This window comes from Balaenoptera musculus, chromosome 19 (assembly GCF_009873245.2).
Source record: "Balaenoptera musculus isolate JJ_BM4_2016_0621 chromosome 19, mBalMus1.pri.v3, whole genome shotgun sequence".
Taxonomy (NCBI): Eukaryota; Metazoa; Chordata; class Mammalia; order Artiodactyla; family Balaenopteridae; genus Balaenoptera; species Balaenoptera musculus.
Genome location: NC_045803.1, coordinates 7,314,312 through 7,334,745, shown reverse-complemented (window position 1 = coordinate 7,334,745; position 20,434 = coordinate 7,314,312). Strand labels below are relative to the sequence as shown.

Sequence of the window (20,434 nt, the reverse complement as noted above, 5' to 3'; positions counted from 1 at the left end):
GTCTGACCTCGTAGTAGGCCCGGGGACCCAGGAATGGGTCAGACCCAGTTCCTGCCCCTGGGTAGCTTCGGGTGTTGGGGGAGGGCCACAAGGAAGCACTCTCCAGGGAGCCGTGGGGTCCAGGTGCTAGTGAAGGCAGCCCAGGGCATTGTGAGGCGCAGAGTTGGAGTCGCCTTCACAGAAGGGGATTGGGTTGGCCGAGAGTTCCTGCCCACCCAACGCCAGCTTTACGTGGAAAAACCGACCAGTCCCAGATCCAGCCCGTCACTCGCTGTGTGCCCGAGGCTTCCTCACCACCCTCCCTGAGCCTCAGGTTTCTGCGCCATAAAACTGTCACGTCACAGCCACCCCTCCCCGTCCCCCCACCCATGCCTCACCCGCCTCCTCTGCCCCCAGATCGTCTCCTCGGCCTCCACCGACCTCCAGGACTACACCTACTACTTCGTCCCGGCGCCCTGGCTCTCGGTGAAGCTCCTGCGGCTGCTGCAGTGCTACCCGCCGCCAGGTACTGCCGAGCCCACCCGGGCTGGGGTCCGGGGGCCTCCGACCCCATGGCTGGGCAGGGGGGCCGGGTGCTGGGGGTCTGTGTCAGGAGTCCTCTGAGGCTGGGCTGGTGCCTCTAGCCCCTGTTCCGAGGCTGCAGTGGGGGCAGCGCTGAGCCCAGGGCCCACGCTGGGAGGCCCCGGGATGAGAATGCTGTATGAGGCTGTTGGAGACGGGTTGGGGGAGGGTGGGCAGCAGAGAGCAGGGCGTCCTCCCGGCTCAGCACAGAGAATGGGACAGATTGCTTGTTTGTTGACTCCCCTGCTGTGGGCCTGGGTCCCTGCAAAACTAGACTCACGCTCCAGCCCTGGAATGCTCCAGCCCTGGAATGTCGGGGCTGTCATCTCATCTGTTACAGATGAGGAAACCAGGGCTTGGAGAGGGGAGGGCCTTGCCCAAGGTCACCCAGCAGGTCAAGGGGCGATTCCAGGCCATGCAGTGGGAGTTAGCATAGCTCTGCTAGGGGTTTTCTTGCCCTCGTTGCTCATGGTCATGACCACCGGCGTGGACGGAGGGTACTGCAGTGAGCTGGTACTGCACCGGGGTGTCCAGGTGCCCCCAGCAGAGCTGGCGAGGGGCAGCCGTCCCTGAAATAGACACACCGGGCAACTGAGGCTTGGAGAGAAGACATTGCCTTTCCAGGGCAGCAAAGGAAGCGGAGAGCCTGACTCCCGAATCTATGCTCTAAACCCTTTCCCTCTACCACGTGGGCCGTGGCTCCCCCTGAGCCTCTGTATCCTCGGCTGTCTGACCTCGCAGAGCAGTTTTGAGGGACCCTGTGCTGAGGTGCTCAGCACACAGTAGGCGCTTGATAAACTAGTGCCCTTCGATTCAGCCAGGGTGCTAAGCACCTGCTGGGGGCCAGGGAGCTGGTGTGTAGCCCCAAATCTTCACAGCCAGCTGGGTGCGAGCGTATGTGTGTGTGTGTGTGTGTGCGTGCACGTGCACGCACGCACACACTGTAATGGAGTGTATGATGTAGGTGACACCCAAGGCCCCTCCCAGCCGGTGAAAGGCAGAGGTGAATTTTGTCATGAGGCCCTGGGGAAGCCTCGTCCCCACTCTGGGGCTCTTTTCTCATCCTGTAAGGAAGGGCATAGTTAGAACCTAAGCCCTCTTGCATCTAGAAGCCCCGCCTCATAATTTTGGGGTGTGCCCTGGGCAAGCACCTCACCAACTCTGATCCCCTGCCCTGTGAGAACTGCAGCCATTCCCCCACCCCACCCCCACCCAGTGCTGGGCAGGGAGGGGCTGCTCCAATTTATTTCCAAGTAAGTTTTTTTTTATTCAGTTGCACCAGGTCTTAGTTGCAGCAGGCGGGCTTCTTAGTTGCAGCTAGTGGGCTCCTTAGGTGTGGCATGCAAACTCTTAGTTGCGGCATGCGTGTGGGATCTAGTTCCCTGACCAGGGATCGAACCCGGGCCCCCTGCATTGGGAGCGCAGAGTCCTAGCCACTGTGCCACCAGGGAAGTCCCATAAGTCTCTTTTAATCTCGAAGAATTCCCCCTTCATTCCATGACACTGGCTTTCACTGCAACCTTTGGTTAAGAAAAATTTTGGACATAAGGATAACTTGGGAGAACAACAGTAAAATGACCACACCCAGATGCCCCCCGACCCAGACTCAGCGGAGCTTTACCACTTTGCTGGATTTGCTCCCTTGTTCCCTCACTGTCTCGGACACCCAGCTGCTGAATTACTTGAAAGTAAGTGGCAGGGACTTCCCTGGTGGCGCAGTGGTTGAGAATCCTCCTGCCAAAGCAGGGGACACGGGTTCGAGCCCTGGTCTGGGAAGACCCCACAGGCCGCGGAGCAACTAAGCCCGTGCGCCACAACTACTGAGCCTGCGCTCTAGAGCCCGCGAGCCACACTACTGAGCCCACATGCCACAGCTACTGAAGCCCGTGCACCTAGAGCCCGTGCTCCACAACAAGAGAATCCACCACAATGAGAAGCCTGTCACTGCAACGAAGAGTAGCCCCCGCTTGCTGCAACTAGAGAAAGCCCGCGTGCAGCAACAAAGACCCAACGCAGCCAAAAATAAATGCATAAAATAAATAAATTTATTTAAAAAAAAAAAAGTGGCAGACATCATAACACTCCCCCTCACCCCAAGATATTTCCGCAAACGTTTCTTACAATCAAGAACACTACAAAACCACAATGCTCTTATCACACCTAAGAAGATTTAGAATAACCTTGGGGTCATCAGCTACCCAGGCAGCAAACTGCCCTAATTGTCCATAGCATATTTTTATGGCTTAAAAAATACAGTCTAGGACCACAAATTAACTGATTACGTCTTTGTCATTTTTTTTTTTCCATCTGGAATAGTCCCACCCCCACTCCCAGTTTTTGAAGAAACGGGAGAGTTTTGGGTTGCGGTGTGTCCCATGTTTTGGATTTGGCTGATCGCTGCCTGTGTCCTTTAGCTGGTTCTCTATCTCGTGAATTTCCCGATAGATTTGGGTACAACATTCTTTGCTAGAACACTTGACAGTTGTTCTGTCCACTTGGAGTTGCCTCACAGGTGAGGGAATGGCAGTTCCCGGGGTTTGTGTGAGCTCCTAGTTGGCACCTGTCTCAGGCACTCAGACCCCTCCTTGGGAAGAGCCGGGTTTGGGGGTGTCTCTGGGGAAGGTTCCTGCAGCTTTCTTTGCTCTGTGAGACTCCTAAAGTGCATGCGTGCTGCGGAAGGGGAAACAGGAGCTCCCAAGGGTGGAGCCTCTGGCCCAGCGGAGTTAGAACAGAGCAGGACGAGAGCTCAGGTCTGGAGTCATGTCCTCTGTCAGCCTCCCCTGGTCACCTGGGGACCCAGGAAGGACTTGAGGGAGTAGAGGCCCCAGCCTGAAGCTGCAGGGCCCGCACTCTTCCTCTGGAGGGTGGGAGCCATGGCGTGGCCCCTGCCCCTGGCACGCGGGCCGGGCCGGCAGAGAGCTCAGCCCAGGGCGTGCCCTCTGGTTTCCCAGAGGACGCGGCCGTGAAGGGGCGGCTGGTGGAGTGTCTGGAGACCGTGCTCAACAAGGCCCAGGAGCCGCCCAAGTCCAAGAAGGTCCAGCACTCCAACGCCAAGAATGCCATCCTCTTCGAGACCATCAGTCTCATCATCCACTACGACAGGTGCCTGCCTGCTGGGGGGCAGGGAGCCTGGCCTGGGAAAGGAGGGCTGAGGGCCTGGATTCCTGGGTCTGAGAGAGGAGGGGGCCAGGGGCTGACTCCTGGGCCTGAGGGAGGAGGGGCCTGGGGCCCGGATGCTGGGTCTGAGGGAGGAGGGGCTGGGGACCTGGGTTCCTGGGTCCTAGGGGAGGGGGCCTGGGAATGTGACTTCTAGCTAGGAGGATGATGGAAGTGTGAAACGCTGCCCTGCCAGATTGGCACTGGGCCCCTCTTGAGGGGCAGAATTCCCAAATATCTGTATTTGGGCCGGATGCCCAGGTGTCTGGGTCCCCGGGAGTGGTCATGACTGGGACAGAGGGCAGGAGTTAAGAGCTGGATCCTGAGGCGGATGTGAGCTGGATCAGCTGAGGCCCGGTCCTCCATCTCCTCACGTCATCTGGGTGTCTTCCCTGCCCCCACCCCGGTCTCTTCCTCTTTTGCCGGCAGTGAGCCCAACCTCTTGGTCCGGGCCTGTAACCAGCTGGGCCAGTTCCTGCAGCACCGGGAGACCAACCTGCGCTACCTGGCCCTGGAGAGCATGTGCACGCTGGCCAGCTCCGAGTTCTCCCACGAGGCGGTCAAGACCCACATTGACACCGTCATCAACGCCCTCAAGGTGTGACCTTTGGGAGCCTGCCCCCGGCCACACTGACCTGGCCTGTGTCTCCTCTGCTCCCTCAGAGAGGCTCGGGGGGTCAGAGGCCCTGGGGTGGCCGGGCCATGCCAGGAGGGAGCCTAGAACACACCCTGCCTGCTCTCCTCCCTCAGACGGAGCGGGACGTCAGCGTGCGACAGCGGGCGGCCGACCTCCTCTATGCCATGTGCGACCGGAGCAACGCCAAGCAGATTGTGTCAGAGATGCTGCGGTACCTGGAGACGGCCGACTACGCCATCCGCGAAGAGATCGTGAGTCCTGGCAGGGGCAGGACGCCCAGACTCCTGGGTCTCCAGATCGGGCTGCGCTGAGCCCAGATGGGGTGAGTCCACACCCCGCCTCCCCGCCGTGGGCACACTCGCACGCCCGACCTCCCTCCTGGCTGGCAGGTCCTGAAGGTGGCCATCCTGGCGGAGAAGTACGCCGTGGATTACAGCTGGTACGTGGACACCATCCTCAACCTCATCCGCATCGCGGGCGACTACGTGAGCGAGGAGGTGTGGTACCGCGTGCTACAGATTGTCACCAACCGTGACGACGTCCAGGGCTACGCTGCCAAGACCGTTTTCGAGGTCAGCGCCCCCGTCTCACCCCCACAGAGGGGCAAGGCAGAGCAAGGACAGCTGGGGCGGTGGGCCAGACGGCCCGGGCCTCCGTGCTGCTTCCTCCTCCTCAGAGGGGCCTTGGCCTCCTGGGGCCTCCACGGGCTCATATGTATGAGGGTCAGCAGGGCGTGGGGTGCCTAGCGTGTAGCCCCCCGTCCCCAGGTCCCGGCAGTTCCTCACTCCCTCTGCCCCAGCAAAGAGGGCCCATTCTGCCCCATTTTACTCCCTGTGTGAGCTCCGGCCAGTCACTTAACTGCTCTGTGCCTCACTTTCCCCATCTATAAACCCACGCACAGCAGAGTCACGAGGCTTCTGCAGTTAATAGGAGTCGAGGGCTCAGCGCTGCGCCTGGCACATGCTGAGCGCTCCTGAGTCAGGATGGTGCCACTCACCGCTGTCCCCGCCCCCCAGGCGCTCCAGGCCCCCGCCTGCCATGAGAACATGGTGAAAGTTGGCGGCTACATCCTTGGGGAGTTTGGGAACCTGATTGCTGGGGACCCTCGCTCCAGGTGAGGCAGTGAACGCACACAAACTCCTGAGGGGTCTGGGGCCCTGGGGTCCGCCTGCGATCCCGGGAAAGGTCCCTCTGAGGGAGGCGGCACCTCTCGTGGGGGCTTCTGGGAGAGGGTGGTGGAGCTGGCCACTTGCTGACGCGCACCCCCGGCTCCGCCCCCTGCAGCCCCCCGGTGCAGTTCTCCCTGCTGCACTCCAAGTTCCACCTGTGCAGCGTGGCCACCCGGGCCCTGCTGCTGTCCACCTACATCAAGTTCATCAACCTCTTCCCGGAGACCAAGGCCACCATCCAGGGTGTCCTGCGGGCCGGCTCCCAGCTGCGCAACGCCGATGTGGAGCTGCAGCAGCGCGCCGTCGAGTACCTCACCCTTAGCTCGGTGGCCAGCACGGACGTTCTGGTCAGAGCCCCAGCCCCCACGCGCCCCTCCTCTGCACCTCTGTCCCCTCCTCCTCCCCGGGACGCCCGTCCCTGACCTGCTCCTGCCCCCCCAACCCCCCCACCCCGACCCCGCAGGCCACGGTGCTGGAGGAGATGCCACCCTTCCCCGAGCGCGAGTCGTCCATCCTGGCCAAGCTGAAACGCAAGAAAGGGCCGGGGGCCGGCAGTGCCCTGGATGACGGCCGGAGGGAGCCCAGCAGCCATGACATCAATGGGGGCGTGGAGCCCACCCCCAGCACCGTGGTGAGTCCCGTGGGGCTGGGCTGCGGGGGCTGGGCCCAGCCACGCCGTCCTCTCTTTTCACCTGTGCCTGCATTCCCTGCAGTCCACGCCCTCACCCTCCGCCGACCTCCTGGGGCTGCGGGCAGCCCCTCCCCCAGCGGCACCCCCAGCTCCCTCGGGTGCGGGCAACCTCCTGGTGGACGTATTCTCCGATGGCCCGGCCGCCCAGCCTAGCCTGGGACCCACCCCCGAGGAGGCCTTCCTCAGGTACCGCCCGCCTTGGGCCCAGGGCTGCCCCCTTTCCATCTGCCCTCTCCCAACTCCCCCCTCCCTCCCTGTCCCTGAGCCTCTGTCCGCCCTGGCTGCCGCCTCCCCCGGCCTCCTGCCTCCCTCTGGGCCACTCTGGACTCTCGGCTGACCCTGGCCACCCTGTGTTGTCCTTTCCCATCACCATGTCTCAGCCTGCTCTTCCTTCTCTCCTTCCCTCCTCCCCCCTCCCTCTCTCTTCGCCCTCTTGCTGCCTCTCTGGGATTGGCTGCCTGCCACGCCTGTCTTCTCTTGTCTGCTCTGGGATTGGATGGCCCAGCGAGCTGGAGCCGCCTGCCCCTGAGAGCCCCATGGCTTTGCTGGCTGACCCAGCTCCAGCTGCTGAGTAAGGGGTGGCCTCAGGGGGTTGGGGGGGCAGACTCCCGTGTCCCCAGGGAGGGTTAGGGGACTGGGAGCTCTCATCAAGCTCTCCTGATGAGCTGCAAGGAATTGGAAGGGAGTGAAAATCAGGGCCGTCTAATACAGGGTAGGGGGGTGCTGACGGTACCTGCCAGGGTCCTATTCCCACTAGAGGCAATTGCCAGTCTGATTCTGGGGCTCTTTGGGGAATCTGGGTATATGGATTCTGGGCTTCTGTTCCTTCAGGGCTTGCAATGTCCCACCACTAGCTCTGGGCCTTTACCTCTAGCCCCCCAAGCCCCTTCCCATCTCTCTCCTTTCCCACCTGCAGCCCAGGTCCTGAGGACATTGGCCCGCCCATCCCAGAAGCCGATGAGCTGCTGAATAAGTGAGTCGTGGGTGAGGTTGGGGAGGGCAGTGGGGACAAGTGGGAAGCACAGAGCAGGAGCCAGGCGGGCACCCGTCATCTTGAGCTCCCACCGCCCCCACCCAGGTTCGTGTGCAGGAACAACGGGGTCCTGTTTGAGAACCAGCTGCTGCAGATTGGAGTCAAGTCAGAGTTCCGGCAGAACTTGGGTGCGTCCAGGGGGCGATGGGGTGAAGTCTCGGGGAGATCTTGGCTTCGGGAGGGCGTGGAAGGAACTCAGATGGAGCCCTACCTCTCCTCACCCTCCACAGGCCGCATGTATCTCTTCTATGGCAACAAGACTTCAGTGCAGTTCCAGAACTTCTCTCCCACCGTGGTCCACCCTGGAGACCTCCAGACTCATATCCTGTCGGCCTGGCTCAGCCCCCTGGCTCCAGCCCTGCCCCTCCAGGTCCACCTTCCTGGCAGCTGGGAAGGAGATGGACCCAGGTCCAGACCCCTGTTTGGCCCTCTTACTTGGAAGCCTGAGCCCATGGTACTCCTCTGAGATTTAGTGTCATCTGTAAGATGGGGTGGGCCTCTTTAACAGGACAGGAGATGACAGTGACAGGTGATAGGGATGCAGGAGGTGTTACTTCTGGAATCACAGCTGCTCTGGGCCTCAGTTGGTCCCTGTCAGGCCCCTCCCGTGTCCTGACCTCGTCTTCCATCGGGCTCCACACCCATGATCCCAGTGCTTCCTGCCCCCGAAAGCCAGGCCTGGGGGTCTTGTTGCCAACCACGGCCTTCTCCTGTGTGACCTGGGCCAGTCACTTGGCCTCTCTGAGCCTTGCTATCCCTTCTGTGAAGTGTAGATCCTCCTCCTCCTTTTCACAGGCTTGTTTTGAAGATCAGTTTGGTTCGAAGACCCTGGAAGGGTGGCTGGCATAAAGGAACTGCTTGAGCAGTGTCATCAGTCCCCTGTCCCCCTTCTCTGGGCCTCAGTTTGCACAACTTGGAAATTAGAGCGATTAGACCCCAAAACCTGATGACCTTTTCAGTTCTTTGGTTCATTCAACATTTCCAGAGGCCTCCTGTAGGCTCAGCTCTGTGCTGGGCAGGGCCCGGGGGAGAGAGACATAAGACCCCGTCCTTGCCAATGGGTTGTTGACACAAAGGTAGATGGTGACAACACTAACTGCCACCATTTTGGTGAACCTACCTTGTGCCACACACACTGACAAGTACTTGTGCTGGATGAGAGCACTTGTGCTGGATGAGGCTAAGAGAGGTTAAGTGACTTGCCCATAGTCACCGAGGTGCTAAGAGCTGGGATTCAAACCCAGGTCAGCCTTCAGAGCCACGGTGTGACCTGTACCATAATGGAGGTGGCTGAGCCCACTATGGAAGGCTAGAGGAGGCACCTAGGTCAGAGGTTTGGCTTAGGAAGGACTTTGGAGCTAGGCCATGTACGATGAGCCCTGGACGGCAGCGCCGGGTCCCTGAAGGGCCGGCAGGCTGGGGTTCCAGGAAAGTTCTGAACCATCAGGTGATGATGGTCAAGTCCCTTCCCCATCACCACCACCCCCACCACGGGTCGCTCCTGTTTCTGGCTTCCTTGACCACGAGCGGGCACAGCTGGCCGTGCAGACCAAGCGAGTGGCCTCGCAGGTGGACGGTGGGGCGCAGGTACAGCAGGTGCTCAACATCGAGTGTCTGCGGGACTTCCTGACGCCCCCGCTCCTGTCCGTGCGCTTCCGGTGAGTCAGGAGGCGGGGCGCTGCCGGGTGGGCGGGGATTCCGGGGCGAGGGTGTGGTCTGACAGAGCCCTCCCTCCTCTCCCGCCAGGTACGGGGGCGCCCCCCAATCCCTCACCCTGAAGCTCCCGGTGACCATCAACAAGTTCTTCCAGCCGACGGAGATGGCGGCCCAGGACTTCTTCCAGCGTTGGAAGCAGCTGAGCCTGTGAGCCGCGGGGGGGCGGAGCCAAAGCCGCCCTCAGGGTGGGCGGGGCTGGGGCTTCCAGATCCCTGACTTGAACCTTTCCCGGCCCCCAGCCCCCAACAGGAGGCGCAGAAAATCTTCAAAGCCAACCACCCCATGGACGCGGAAGTCACTAAGGCCAAGGTGAGAGACAGGCTAGACAGGAGAGGCACCGGGGCTAGCTTCCCAGCCCTGCCTCTCTCTCCAGCTCTGGGATTTGGGGAGCAGTGGCTGCTCAACTTCTGAGCCTCTGTTTTCCCATCTGTAAAGTGGGGCCAATTTCCACTCCAAAGGGTTTGGGGGAACTGGTGTGCCACTGTCTGGGAGTTAACAGAGATCGGGCACCCTCTGACGGCTACCCCCCTTCCTCCTCAGCTCCTGGGGTTTGGCTCTGCTCTCCTGGACAATGTGGACCCCAACCCAGAGAACTTCGTGGGGGCTGGAATCATCCAGACTAAAGCCCTGCAGGTGGGCTGTCTGCTCCGGCTGGAGCCCAATGCCCAGGCTCAGGTGAGTGGTGGTCTGCGAGGCTCCCTGCTTTGTGTGCATTCTCTGCACCCGGCCCCCTCCTGCCTCACTGTGTTCTTTTAATCACGTGCCTCTGCTCTGTGTCCCTGTCTCCTCCCTCTCCTGTCTCCCTCCTGTCTCTCCATCCTCTGGTCTTCCTCTCCCTTTTCCTCCCTGATTTTCATCTCTCCATATCCCTTCCACCCTTTGTGGCCTCTTTTTTATCTTCCATCCTTTACCTCTGTCTCCCCTGTCCCTTCTATCACCTTTCTGATCCCTTGATCCTTTTTCTCTCCTCTCATCGTTTATCTGCCCTGTATCCCCCGGGCTCGCCATCCTCTGTGCCTCCTCCCTGAGTCCCCGTGTCCCCCCAGATGTACCGGCTGACCCTGCGCACCAGCAAGGAGCCCGTCTCCCGTCACCTGTGTGAGCTGCTGGCCCAGCAGTTCTGAGCCCTGGACTCTGCCCCCGGGGATGTGGCCGGCACTGGGCAGCCGCCAGGACTGAGGCAGCCGTGGTGGATGGGGCAGCGAGGGGACCTCCGCTGGTGACAGGGAAGACCCCGGGGTCGAGGGGTGCCTAGGACCTTCCTCCAGCCTTTTGTATTTTTATTTTTGTTCATCTGCTGCTGTTTACATTCTGGGGGGTAAGGGGGAGCCCCCTCCCTCCCTTTCCCCCCCGAAGCACAGAGGGGAGAGGGGCCAGGGCAGTGGGAACCTCCTCCCCTCCCACCCCACCCTGTCGTAGCCCCTCCTGCCCCCTCCCTGTCCAGGGGCTGTGTATTATTGTGAGCGAATAAACAGAGAGACGCTAACAGCCCCACGTCCTTGTCTGTCTCTGGCGCTCACGCCCAGCGGTCAGAGGAGTGGGGTGAGGGCATGCAGAGTGTGGGTGGCTAGGCCCCGCAGCCCATGCGTGGGGCTCTGAGCAGACAGCAGCAGCAGCAACCGCCGTGGCCCCAACTGCAGGGCCACCAGTCGCCATCCTGTGCCTGGCTCCTCAGCCCCCAACACCAGGTAGCAGGCTCTCGGTACCTGGGCCCGATGGACCACCTCCTCCGCCTTCTCCTCTGGCTGCCCCGGCTCTGAAGGAAGGACAGGGAGGGCCGAGGTGACCAGTGGGGCCTGGACAACTAGGATGCCGACCTCCGGGAGCCACCCCCCATCCTGGGCCTAAGTTTGACTCCTGACAGAGGAGAGCCTTTCAGCTCCAGCCAGCTGTCAGGACCTGAGAAGATCACGGACTTTCTCCCCCTCTTCCCACCCAGCCTCAGTCCCCTACTTTCCTGGGGACACTGCGTGTGCAGCCCTAGGTAATCTGCTTAGCAATACAGATCATAAACACGCAGGAGATGTTTCCCAGGTGCCGGGCGCTTGGCTCCAGGGAAGACCTCCCGTAACCCTTCTGAGGACCCTGCCCCACTTACAGGTGGGAAGCAGGTTGGGAGGTGGAGTCGCATAGCTAGGAAGAGACAGTCATCTGCTCCTTCCAGGTGGAGCTTTTTACCATTTTGTTACATTCATCAGAGTCTTTGCTGGTGTGGTAGTGTCGCTCTAGGTCCCTTCCTTTGTCTCTCTGGGCCTCACAGGTCGTATATGACAACTTTTCCTTCCGGACCTGGGCTCTGTGGAATCTACCACCCCTCCTCCACCCAAGACTATCGGCAAAGCGTGTACTTGCAGCACTAGAGCAGGAGTGTGTGGATGTGGGAGCCAGGCTTGCCTGGCTGAATCGTGGCTCTGCTGCTTATTAGCTGAGCCTGTTTCCTCATCCATAATATGGGAATGATGACATAACAGGAGATAGCCCTCACCTATGAGGATGAAGTGAGTCAGTACACAGAAAAGCACTTGGCAGGACATGAGGCCTCAGTGTTAACTATTAGGATTAGCCAGGAGGTCCTGAAACCTGCAGATTGGGACCTCCCTGCCCCTCCCTTGCCTTCCTGTCAGCGTGCACTGCCCAGTCCTCACAGACAGCCACGCCCACTTCACAGCTGGCTTCTACCAGTTTCCCCACCACCACCTTGTGAGAGCTGGGACTCAGTGTCCCAGCCTGTGCAAACGGGGCGCTGTGCCCGCCGCTGACCTGGTGCAAAGTGCGTGGCGGTGACCAGGGTGTAGAAGGAGCGGAAGAGGCGCCGACGCTGCTCAGAAGACGGTTCTGAAGGGGGAAGAGGGACAGGGTAACAGAGAGCCCCTCCCCAGCCCACGCCCCTCCCGGCCCCGCCCTCCTCTCAGTCACCTTTATCCCCCGAGGGCTCCACCGTGAAGAGGCAACGTTTCAGTTCCAGGTGGAGGAGCAGCAGCCTGTGGGAAAAGAGGTGTCACGGCCAGAAAACAGGGGATGAGGACCCCCAACCCACTCCCCGGTCTGAGCCCTACCCGAGGATGTCCGTGTGCAGGGGGAAGCCCGCGGGCAGCGCTCGGGATCCCAGCGGCAGGCAGGCCCGCAGCGGGTCCAGCAGTGGCTGCCACCAGCGCTCCAGAAGCTGCAGGGGGCGTGGTCAGCGAGAGAGGCGGGGCCGGTGGGTGAGGTCGGGGGGATACCAAGAGAAGGCGGTTTGGCTAGAGCAGGGGAGGAGACCACAAGGGCAGAGGGCAGAGGGGACCGTGGAAGGGGCGAGGCCTGGAAGGATGCTGTAAGAGGGAAAGAGGGGCCGAGCTGGGGGGACGGTGATAGGAGCACAGCCCGAAGGGGGCGGGGCCTAAGGGGCGGGGGCGGGGCCAAGGGCGAGTCAAGCGTAAAGAGCGCACTCGCGGGTCAGGGTGCTCAGAGAAGGGCCGGGGCTCGCGGGTAGCTGGTGAAATAGGGGAAGAGCGGGACGTAGCCCAGATTCACCTGTGCATCCAGCTGGCTGAGGGGAGGGCGCGGCCCGCAGAGCAGACACAGCTCCAAGCCCGGCAGGAGCGTCAGGGTCAGAAGCCGGTGCGGCACCTGAGGCAGCCCGCAGGGTGGGCTGGCCGGAGCTCCTCCCCTTCTCATCGCAAGCCCCGCCTCCTCCAGACAGCCTCCAGGTCCCACCCCTTGCGCGCTCCTCCCCGCCCCCACCTTCCCCCTGCCCGCCCCATCCACTCACTCACCGTGGGACTCCCGTGAGGCAGGTACACCGGGTAGTCGCGAGCGGCCTGCGGCGGCAGGGATCCCACCAGCCAGGGGAGCAGCACGGCTTCCGGCATCCCCAGTCGCCACCAGCTCTCTGTCGCTGCCACCACCCGGCCCGACACGACCAGGCTGACGAAGGCCGTGCCCGCAGCCTCCGCGAACCCAGAGAGGGCTTCCTGGGTAAGGGAGGCAGGCCGGCTGCGAGTCAGGAGACCTGAGCAGGGCCGACAGTGACTTCCCAGGTGCGTAAGGGGTGGGAAGAGACGGCCATACAATTCAAAGCTTGCCTGGTGGCCATGCTCATGTGTCTCACCCTCCCTGGGCCTGAGTTCCTTCACCTTCACGTGCAGGTACCATACGAAGTCACAGTGTGAAATTAAACAGGTAGGGTGATTGCTTCATAGCCTGACACGTCCTACTGAAGCTAATACTTGTAACAGCAGCAGCTATGGTTTATCGCCTTGTATTATATGCCAGGTAGTCGCAATCTACAACCTACTGAAGCTCAGAGAGGTCAAGTCACCTGCCGAGAGTCACAATGCTGGGAGGCAAGCCATGCCAGATGAATCCAGAGCAATATTTAAGGAAGGGGAGATAGAGATCCCCGAGGCAGAAGGAACAGGATGTGCCAGGGCAGGGAAGCTGGGAAGTTGTGGGGATTTGTGAGACTCATGAGGCAGCTGGGAGAGGGTGGACTGTGGAGTTAGTAGAGATTAGGGCGAGCAGGCTGGCGGGCGTCAGATTCCTCAGGTCCTCAACACCAGGCTGAGGGCCTGAGACCTTGTCCTGGGGGTGATGGAAAGCCACGGGAGGGCCGTGACCAGGGGAGGGGCAGGGGCAGCTCTCGGTGTAGAAAGATCCTTCCGGGGTCAAGGGAGGGGGGGGTGTTGGACTAGAAGCCAAAAGGATAGGAAGAGGTTGAGGCAATGGTCCAAGAGTAAGAGGATGCGGACTGAGCCAGGGCCAGAGGGACAGTTTTAAGAGTTTACAAGGCGTTCCCAGTACCTGCAGCAGGGACCCCTCTGGAGGAACCACACAGTCCACACACTGGGTCAGGTCCCCGATGAGCTCTGAGTCCCCAAGGAAGCTGTCGATGAGGCGGTAACTGGCCTAGCAGAGGGAAAATGAAGATGCCTAGGACCCAGGTGGTACCCAGATCTGCTGCCTCCTCCTCAGAAAACTGGCCCTACTGGGCCTTGCTGAGGGGTGTCATACAACCAAGCTGCCCCCTGAACCCACTGGGTTAGGCTGCCCCAGGGGCTTCTGGGAACTGTAGTTCCCAAATATCAGTAACCAGGTATCCTAACTTCCCATCCTCACTTCCTGCAGCCTCACCCTCAGCTCCTTCTTCAGTCTCTCTACGTTGCGGATATTGGTCAGCTCTTCAAGTCCCACAAGAAGAACCTAGAACAACCATATAGGAGAGCAGGGGACCTGGATAACTGGTCATAAGACAGGAGGGGCTGGGACTCAGACTCCTGTGTCTGCAGGAGGAGGAAACTGGGGATCTGGACTCCTTAGTCCAAGGCAGGAGGGACTGAGCTCCAGGATTTCTGGGTCCTGAGGGAGAAGGTTGCTGAGAGTTCAGATTCCTGGGATTGGAAAAGAGGGTTGGGGAGTCTCACCATGGCCCCAAACACCATCTGGAGTAGTCTCTCCAGCCTCAGCTCCGAGGTGCCCTCCTCAGATGACAGAACAATGAGGGTGATGCTGTGAGAAAGGAAGGTGAGAAGGAAGAATGAGTCCAGGCCAAGGAAACAAGGCAGGGAGGAGAGTAGGGTCTGCCCTTGATCCTGGATGCCAGCTACATCCATGCCCGAGCACAACCCGCTTTTCATTCAGAGAAACTCAGGGATCAGAGAGGGTAACTGACTTGTCAAAGATCCCACAGCCAGGTAAACAGCTGGCGTTGGAGACCTGGATGGCCTCGGGGTCGTCTTCAACAGGGGCTATCACCCTGGCCCTGCCCCCAAGCTACCCTTGGAGACCTGTCGTGGAAGCTCTTCCACACCACGGTTGTGTCCTCCGTCTTCGCAGAGCTCAGCTGCACCTCGAGATTCTGCCCAAACATGTGGACGCCATTGAGGGAGCCGATGACAGAGAATGGGAGCTGGGGAAAGATTGGGGACTTTAGACAGGAGCCCTCAAATCCCGTCCTCTATGGGAACAAATGACTCAGGTCCCCAACCCCCTCCTCTCTCTAGATCTCCTGGCCCCTCCTCTTCGGGGAACCAGGATCACTGGTCAATTGCACCCTTGACCCTCCAAACCTAATTCTGAAACTTCCCCAGCCCCTACTCCCTTGAAGACCCAGAGTGCAAGCATCTAAACCCCTTCTATTTCGGAGATCCAGGCGCCCGGGGCCCCACCTGTTGGCGGGCAGGGGCGCCGCCACGGCTGCTCCTGCAAAACAGAGGGACCCCGCTGGATGCCGCGAGGCACAGCAGATGTACGGTGCCTTCGGTCCCCTCCTCCCCCATTTGGAACCCCCGCTTCCCAGTCCCTTCGTGGGGACAGTCAATGCCCGCCTTGGAGCATGCCGGTAGTCACACTAAGTCAGGCTGCGGTCCGAAGCCGACAGAGGGCGAGATGGGGAGCTGACTGGAAGAGGACTGGATTCCCGCCTTCTTCATCCAACTCAAACCCCCATCAACTCTTATTCCAGCACCTCCCCCAAGCCCCGTTACGCTCTCTTCCGCCCCAGCCGGAAGTCACAATACCCCTAACAAAGATGGCGGCTAATTGTATTTGCGAAGCTTCCTAGTCGCTCCTTGAAGCGGTTTGACTCTATTTAACTAAGAGAATGAAGAGCCCGACTTGAAGGTAGTGACTGCGCCAAGGCGTTGCCTAGTAACCATCACGTAAACTAGTACGTTTCACATTCTAAATTGAGAAAGAGCCGTGCCACACTCAAAGATGGCGACGGTGCCGAGGTGTTGCCTAGCAACCGCTTTGGCTTGGCTTTCCGTTTTGTAGTGGCAAACACTGTGCCACGCTCAACGATGGCGACAGTGCCTAGGCGTTGCCTAGCAACCACCATTCAGTCCTAGTTCCCTTCTAAGGCTGGAAACAGCTGTGCCCCTCTCAAAGATGGCCGCATGACGAATCCCGAGCACTTCCTTAGAGCAAAATCTCCCCCCTCACCCTCGAGGATGGTTTGGTCCGGCGAGCGTTGCCTAGTAACCCACAAATGGCTTGGTTGTTTTTGCTGTTAGAAAAAGAAAGATGAAATCCTTTATTTTCCAGAATCGGAAAATAATATTTGTAATGAATTTATACATGATAGTGTATTGTGCAGAATGTGAAAATACTCCTCCCAAAATCCTTTCCCTAAAATAAAAGCTTTACAGTTTAACAGAATATTCACGTTTTCACAAATATGATTATTGTGTTAATGTTGTTTTCAAACTTTCTTCTTCTCATGAAACCGTATAAATACACTTCGTCTTTTTAAAATGTCCTATTCTAACCTATATTATGGATGTAACAAAATAGATTTAGCCTATCCTATGCTGACATGCGTTAGGTTCTCACCTCTGTGTGTTTAAAGTGATGAAGTAAATCTTCATTAAGTTATCAATTTAGTCAGCTAGATCTTTTCTCTGTCTTTTTTTTTTTTTTTTAATTTATTTATTTTATTTATTTATTTTTGGCTGTTGGGTCTTCATTGCTGTGTGCGGGCTTTCTCTAGTTGCGGCGAGCAGGGGCTACTCTTCATTGCGGTGCGCGGGCTTCTCATTGCGGTGGCTTCTCTTGCTGTGGAGCACGGGTTCTAGGCGCATGGGCTTCAGTAGTTGTGGCACTTGGGCTCAGTAGTTGTGGCTCACGGGCTCTAGAGCACAGGCTCAGTAGCTGTGGCGCACGAGCTTAGTTGCTCTGCGGCATGTGGGATCTTCCCGGACCAGGGCTCGAACCCGTGTCCCCTGCATTGGCAGGCGGATTCTTAACCACTGCGCCACCAGGGAAGCCCTCTGTCTTTTTTTTAACATCTTTATTGGAGTATAATTACTTTACAATGTTGTGTTAGTTTCTGCTGTATAACGAAGTGAATCAGCTACATGCATAGCTACATCCCCATATCCCCTCCCTCTTGCGTCTCCCTCCCACCCTCCTTATCCCACCCCTCTAGGTGGTCGCAAAGCACCGAGCTGATCTCCCTGTACTATGCAGCTGCTTCCCATTAGCTATCTATTTTACATTTGGTAGTGTATATATGTCAGTGTTACTCTGTCACTTCGTCCCAGCTTACCCTTCCCCCTCCCCGCATCCTCAAATCCATTCTGTACGTCTGTGTCTTTATTCCTGTCCTGCCCCTAGGTTCAACAGAACCATTTAGATTCCATATGTATGTGTTAGCATACCGTATTTGTTTTTCTCTTTCTGACTTACTTCACTCTGTATGACAGACTCTAGGTCCATCCACCTCACTACAAATAACTCAATTTCGTTTCTTTTTATGGCTGAGTGATATTCCATTGTATAAATGTGCCACATCTTCTTTATCCATTCGTCTGTCGATGGACACTTAGGTTGCTTCCATGTTCTGGTTATTGTAAATAGTGCTGCAATGAACATTGTGGCACATGACTCTTTTTGAATTATGGTTTTCTAGATCTTTTCTCTTTTGTGAGAACAGTTGCCCTCATTTATCCAAATATATTTACAAAATATATAGTAATATTAAAAAACATTTGTTTCTTTTATTTTTTATTTATTTATTTTTATAAATTTATTTATTTATTTATTTATTTTTGGCTGTGTTGGGTCTTCATTGCTGTGCGCGGGCTTTCTCTAGTTGCGGTGAGCGGGGGCTACTCCTCGTTGCGGTGCGCGGGCTTCTCATTGTTGTGCCTTCTCTTGTTGCGGAACACAGGCTCTAGGCACGCAGTCTTCAGTAGTTGTGGCACGTGGGCTCAGTAGTTGTGGCTTGCAGGCTCTAGAGCTCAGGCTCAGTAGTTGTGGCGCACGGGCTTAGCTACTCCGCATGTGGGATCCTCCCGGACCAGGAATGGAACCTGTGTCCCCTGCATTGGCAGGCAGATTCTTAACCACTGTGCCACCAGGGAAGCCCACATTTGTTTCTTTTAAGCATGTTTTGTCTGCACTCTGGATTTGATTTCTAATAGCTGATAGGAAATATTAAGACATTTACCCTGCACATTAAATTACATTAAACTAGAGGAATAAGCTGCAATAAATAACAAATGAACTAAAATATCAATTTCTCCCTGTAGTTCTATGAATTTTTTCTTTAGTCCACTTATATTTATTTTCTACTGATATATTTAGATTTATTTCTATCATTTTATTTTTATATTTCTTGTTCTGCCTTTTCAATGCTTTTTTCCTCCATTCTTATCTTTTACTGGATTTTTTTTTGTTTGTTTCCTCAGTCCATTATTTTCTCTTTCTTCTGGTTTCAAATTTATACACGAATTCTCTTTTATTTTTATTGGTTATCCTTGAAACTTTACCTTATATATTTAATTCAGCAAAAAGTTAAAGATCTTAAACCCTCTCTCAAATAATACAAAGAGAATATAACAGCTTAACTCCGTTAAACTCCCTCCCAGACTAACCAACTAGTGTTGTCAGCATTTTAGTTTGACTTTTTTAATGCCCTCGTTGAATATATTTCTTATTTTATGCAGGCAATATTTATTTGTAATTACGTAAATGTTTATGATTCATGTTGCTCTCCCTCTTCCTTCTTGTCTCTCAGATCATCTTTCCAGGTTAATTTAAAATTTTCCTACTTCCTGAAGTACTGCCTACCGAAAAACTGTTTCCCCCCTCACCCCATTTAAGGAACCGGCTTGCTCCCCGTCACGGAGCAAACAAGGGCACCTCTTTCTTGTGTTCACTCCCTCCTGCTGCAGCAAGAGTCCAAATAAAGGCTTGCCTGAATTTCTTGTCTGGCCTCTTATCAATTTTTATTGATTAAAGAGTCCAAGGGGGCTTCCCTGGTGGCGCAGTGGTTAAGAATCTGCCTGCCAACGCAGGGGACATGGGTTCGAGCCCTGGTCCGGGAAGATCCCACATGCCGTGGAGCAACTAAGCCCGTGCGCCACAACTACTGAGCCTGCACTCTAGAACCCGCGAGCCACAACTACTGAGCCCATGTGCTACAATTACTGAAGCCCGCACGCCGAGAGCCTGTGCTCCACAACAAGAGAAGCCACTGCAATGAGAAGCCCGCGCACCGAAATGAAGAGTAGCCCCTGCTCGCCGCAACTAGAGAAAGCCCGCGCACAGCAATGAAGACCCAATGCAGCTAAAAATAAAATAAATAAAATAAAAAATTTTAAATTATTAAAAAAAAGAGTCCAAGGACCCTGGTGGGTGACACGTGGAACCTCTGGCCAATAGCCTGTGAAGAACTGAACCCTGGTAACAATGGCAAGAATGAGTATGGGAGCAGATCCTTTCTAGTTGTGCCTCGAGGTGATTACAGCCCTGGCTGACACTTTGATTATAGTCTCTGAAGCAGGGGACCCAGCTAAGCCATGCCTGGATTCCTGATCTACAGAAACTGCGAAGTAACAATGTTGTTGTTTCAATCCACTAAGTTTTGGGGTAATTTGTTACACAGCACGAGATAACTTAATGTCCTTTATTTCTCCTATTATTTTGCATAGTGTGGTTCATTACGAACCTGACAATTCCAGTACCTGGAGGTGGGGGACCTACATCTGTTAACTGTTGTTTCTGTGGACTCTAATTTCAATCTTTGCCTCTGTGCTGGTGGTCTTTGTGATGTTAATCAGAGTCCTCTAGGGAGGATTCACTTCTACTTCCGTAGGTTGTCAGCAATGTTACTATCCTGGAACTAGATCAGCTGCCCTGGATGGCTCTTGCTTAGCTGGGGAACTAAACTTAAGTTTTACAAATCACAGCTGCCTTCAGGCTCTTGGTAATGCCAGTGCAGTCCCATCTGGGGCAGGAAGTTCGATTCCAACTGCATCTTTTTTAAAATTTGTTTCCTCTGTGGGGGAGGGAAGATACTTGAAGACTACCCCTGCCTCTTATGAAACCACCAATGTCACAAAAACAATGTCATATCACCTAATGTATCATAATGCCAGAAGCTGAAGTCCAGGCTAAAATATCTCATTGTTTAACTTACCGTTTGTAATACATTAATGGAAATGGTTAAATATCAGTTAATGGAGCCAATCACGCATTCAGCTTATCTAAAGAAAAGTTTCCTTATGGTTAGGAGGGAATTTTAGGTACCATTTTAATCTCCTTACCAATTTATCATTTTGCCTTTCTCCAACTTACTTTTATCTTCCTTATAATTTTTTAAAAATTTAATTACACTAGTATAAAAAAGAAGGGAGCTGCTTTAGATTAAAAGAAATTTAAGCCATCTTAATATGTGTTTGGTCGTTGTTTGGATCCTGATACAAATAAAACAATTGTAAAAAGGCATTTTGAGAGAATTGGGAAAATTTGATTATGGATTTAAGTGTTCAATGATACCAAGAAATAACACAATTTTGTTAGGGGTGTTAATGGCATAGTGGTTACGTGCAAAAATATCCACCTTTTTAGAGACGCCTGTCAAGAATGTAGAGGTAAAATGATATGTTGGGATTTGCTTTAAAAGGGTTCATCAAAGAAAAAAGAAAAAAGGGATCGATAAAGTTCATGTGACAAAATGGTGATACTGCTGAGTGCAAAGCAATGCA

At 55.9% G+C, this 20,434-nt stretch overlaps 2 protein-coding genes across 4 annotated transcripts in view; one reads left to right on the top strand and one right to left on the bottom strand.

Annotated features, from left to right (window-relative positions):
* The window catches only part of AP2A1 (adaptor related protein complex 2 subunit alpha 1), a 37,728-nt gene extending 27,277 nt beyond the window's left edge, over window positions 1-10,451 (top strand). The window contains exons 7-24 of one of the 2 annotated variants that reach the window (XM_036833819.1): window positions 397-505; window positions 3,513-3,663; window positions 4,147-4,315; window positions 4,468-4,605; window positions 4,744-4,926; window positions 5,371-5,468; window positions 5,639-5,870; window positions 5,987-6,154; window positions 6,237-6,400; window positions 6,720-6,785; window positions 7,131-7,187; window positions 7,293-7,375; window positions 7,478-7,567; window positions 8,782-8,905; window positions 8,994-9,110; window positions 9,203-9,272; window positions 9,504-9,638; window positions 10,010-10,451. In XM_036833819.1, the coding sequence (XP_036689714.1) occupies window positions 397-505; window positions 3,513-3,663; window positions 4,147-4,315; window positions 4,468-4,605; window positions 4,744-4,926; window positions 5,371-5,468; window positions 5,639-5,870; window positions 5,987-6,154; window positions 6,237-6,400; window positions 6,720-6,785; window positions 7,131-7,187; window positions 7,293-7,375; window positions 7,478-7,567; window positions 8,782-8,905; window positions 8,994-9,110; window positions 9,203-9,272; window positions 9,504-9,638; window positions 10,010-10,087 (2,232 nt within the window). In that variant the 3' untranslated portion in view covers window positions 10,088-10,451. The remainder of the gene's footprint in view (window positions 1-396; window positions 506-3,512; window positions 3,664-4,146; window positions 4,316-4,467; window positions 4,606-4,743; window positions 4,927-5,370; window positions 5,469-5,638; window positions 5,871-5,986; window positions 6,155-6,236; window positions 6,401-6,719; window positions 6,786-7,130; window positions 7,188-7,292; window positions 7,376-7,477; window positions 7,568-8,781; window positions 8,906-8,993; window positions 9,111-9,202; window positions 9,273-9,503; window positions 9,639-10,009) is intronic. The other variant, XM_036833821.1, reaches the window with a different exon arrangement.
* Window positions 10,445-15,532, bottom strand: FUZ (fuzzy planar cell polarity protein). Of its 2 annotated transcripts, XM_036833822.1 has the most exons (12): window positions 15,291-15,532; window positions 15,110-15,143; window positions 14,729-14,850; window positions 14,366-14,450; window positions 14,076-14,144; window positions 13,746-13,850; window positions 12,719-12,916; window positions 12,477-12,572; window positions 12,020-12,126; window positions 11,880-11,944; window positions 11,724-11,798; window positions 10,445-10,719 (listed from the first exon to the last, which is right to left on the bottom strand). In XM_036833822.1, exons 1-12 carry the CDS (start codon window positions 15,371-15,373, stop codon window positions 10,493-10,495), a joined length of 1,266 nt encoding a protein of 421 aa, XP_036689717.1. In that variant the 5' UTR covers window positions 15,374-15,532; the 3' UTR covers window positions 10,445-10,492. The 2 variants fall into 2 exon arrangements, with proteins under 2 accessions (XP_036689717.1, XP_036689718.1); XM_036833823.1 differs by lacking the exon at window positions 15,110-15,143 and having other exon boundaries at window positions 15,291-15,342.
* Window positions 15,533-20,434: the final 4,902 nt, after the last annotated feature.

What these genes read in the sequence shown, in the direction of transcription:
- FUZ (XM_036833822.1), bottom strand. Translation starts at nt 15,373, where the DNA reads ATGAAGAAGGCGGGAATCCAGTCCTCTTCCAGTCAGCTCCCCATCTCG. An exon ending in TGGAAGAGCTTCCACGACAG is followed by an intron (nt 14,451 to 14,728) that starts GTCTCCAAGGGT and finishes CCTTTCTCACAG; the next exon opens with CATCACCCTCATTGTTCTGT. An exon ending in TGCCTCACGGGAGTCCCACG is followed by an intron (nt 12,573 to 12,718) that starts GTGAGTGAGTGG and finishes GGGCTGCCTCAG; the next exon opens with GTGCCGCACCGGCTTCTGAC.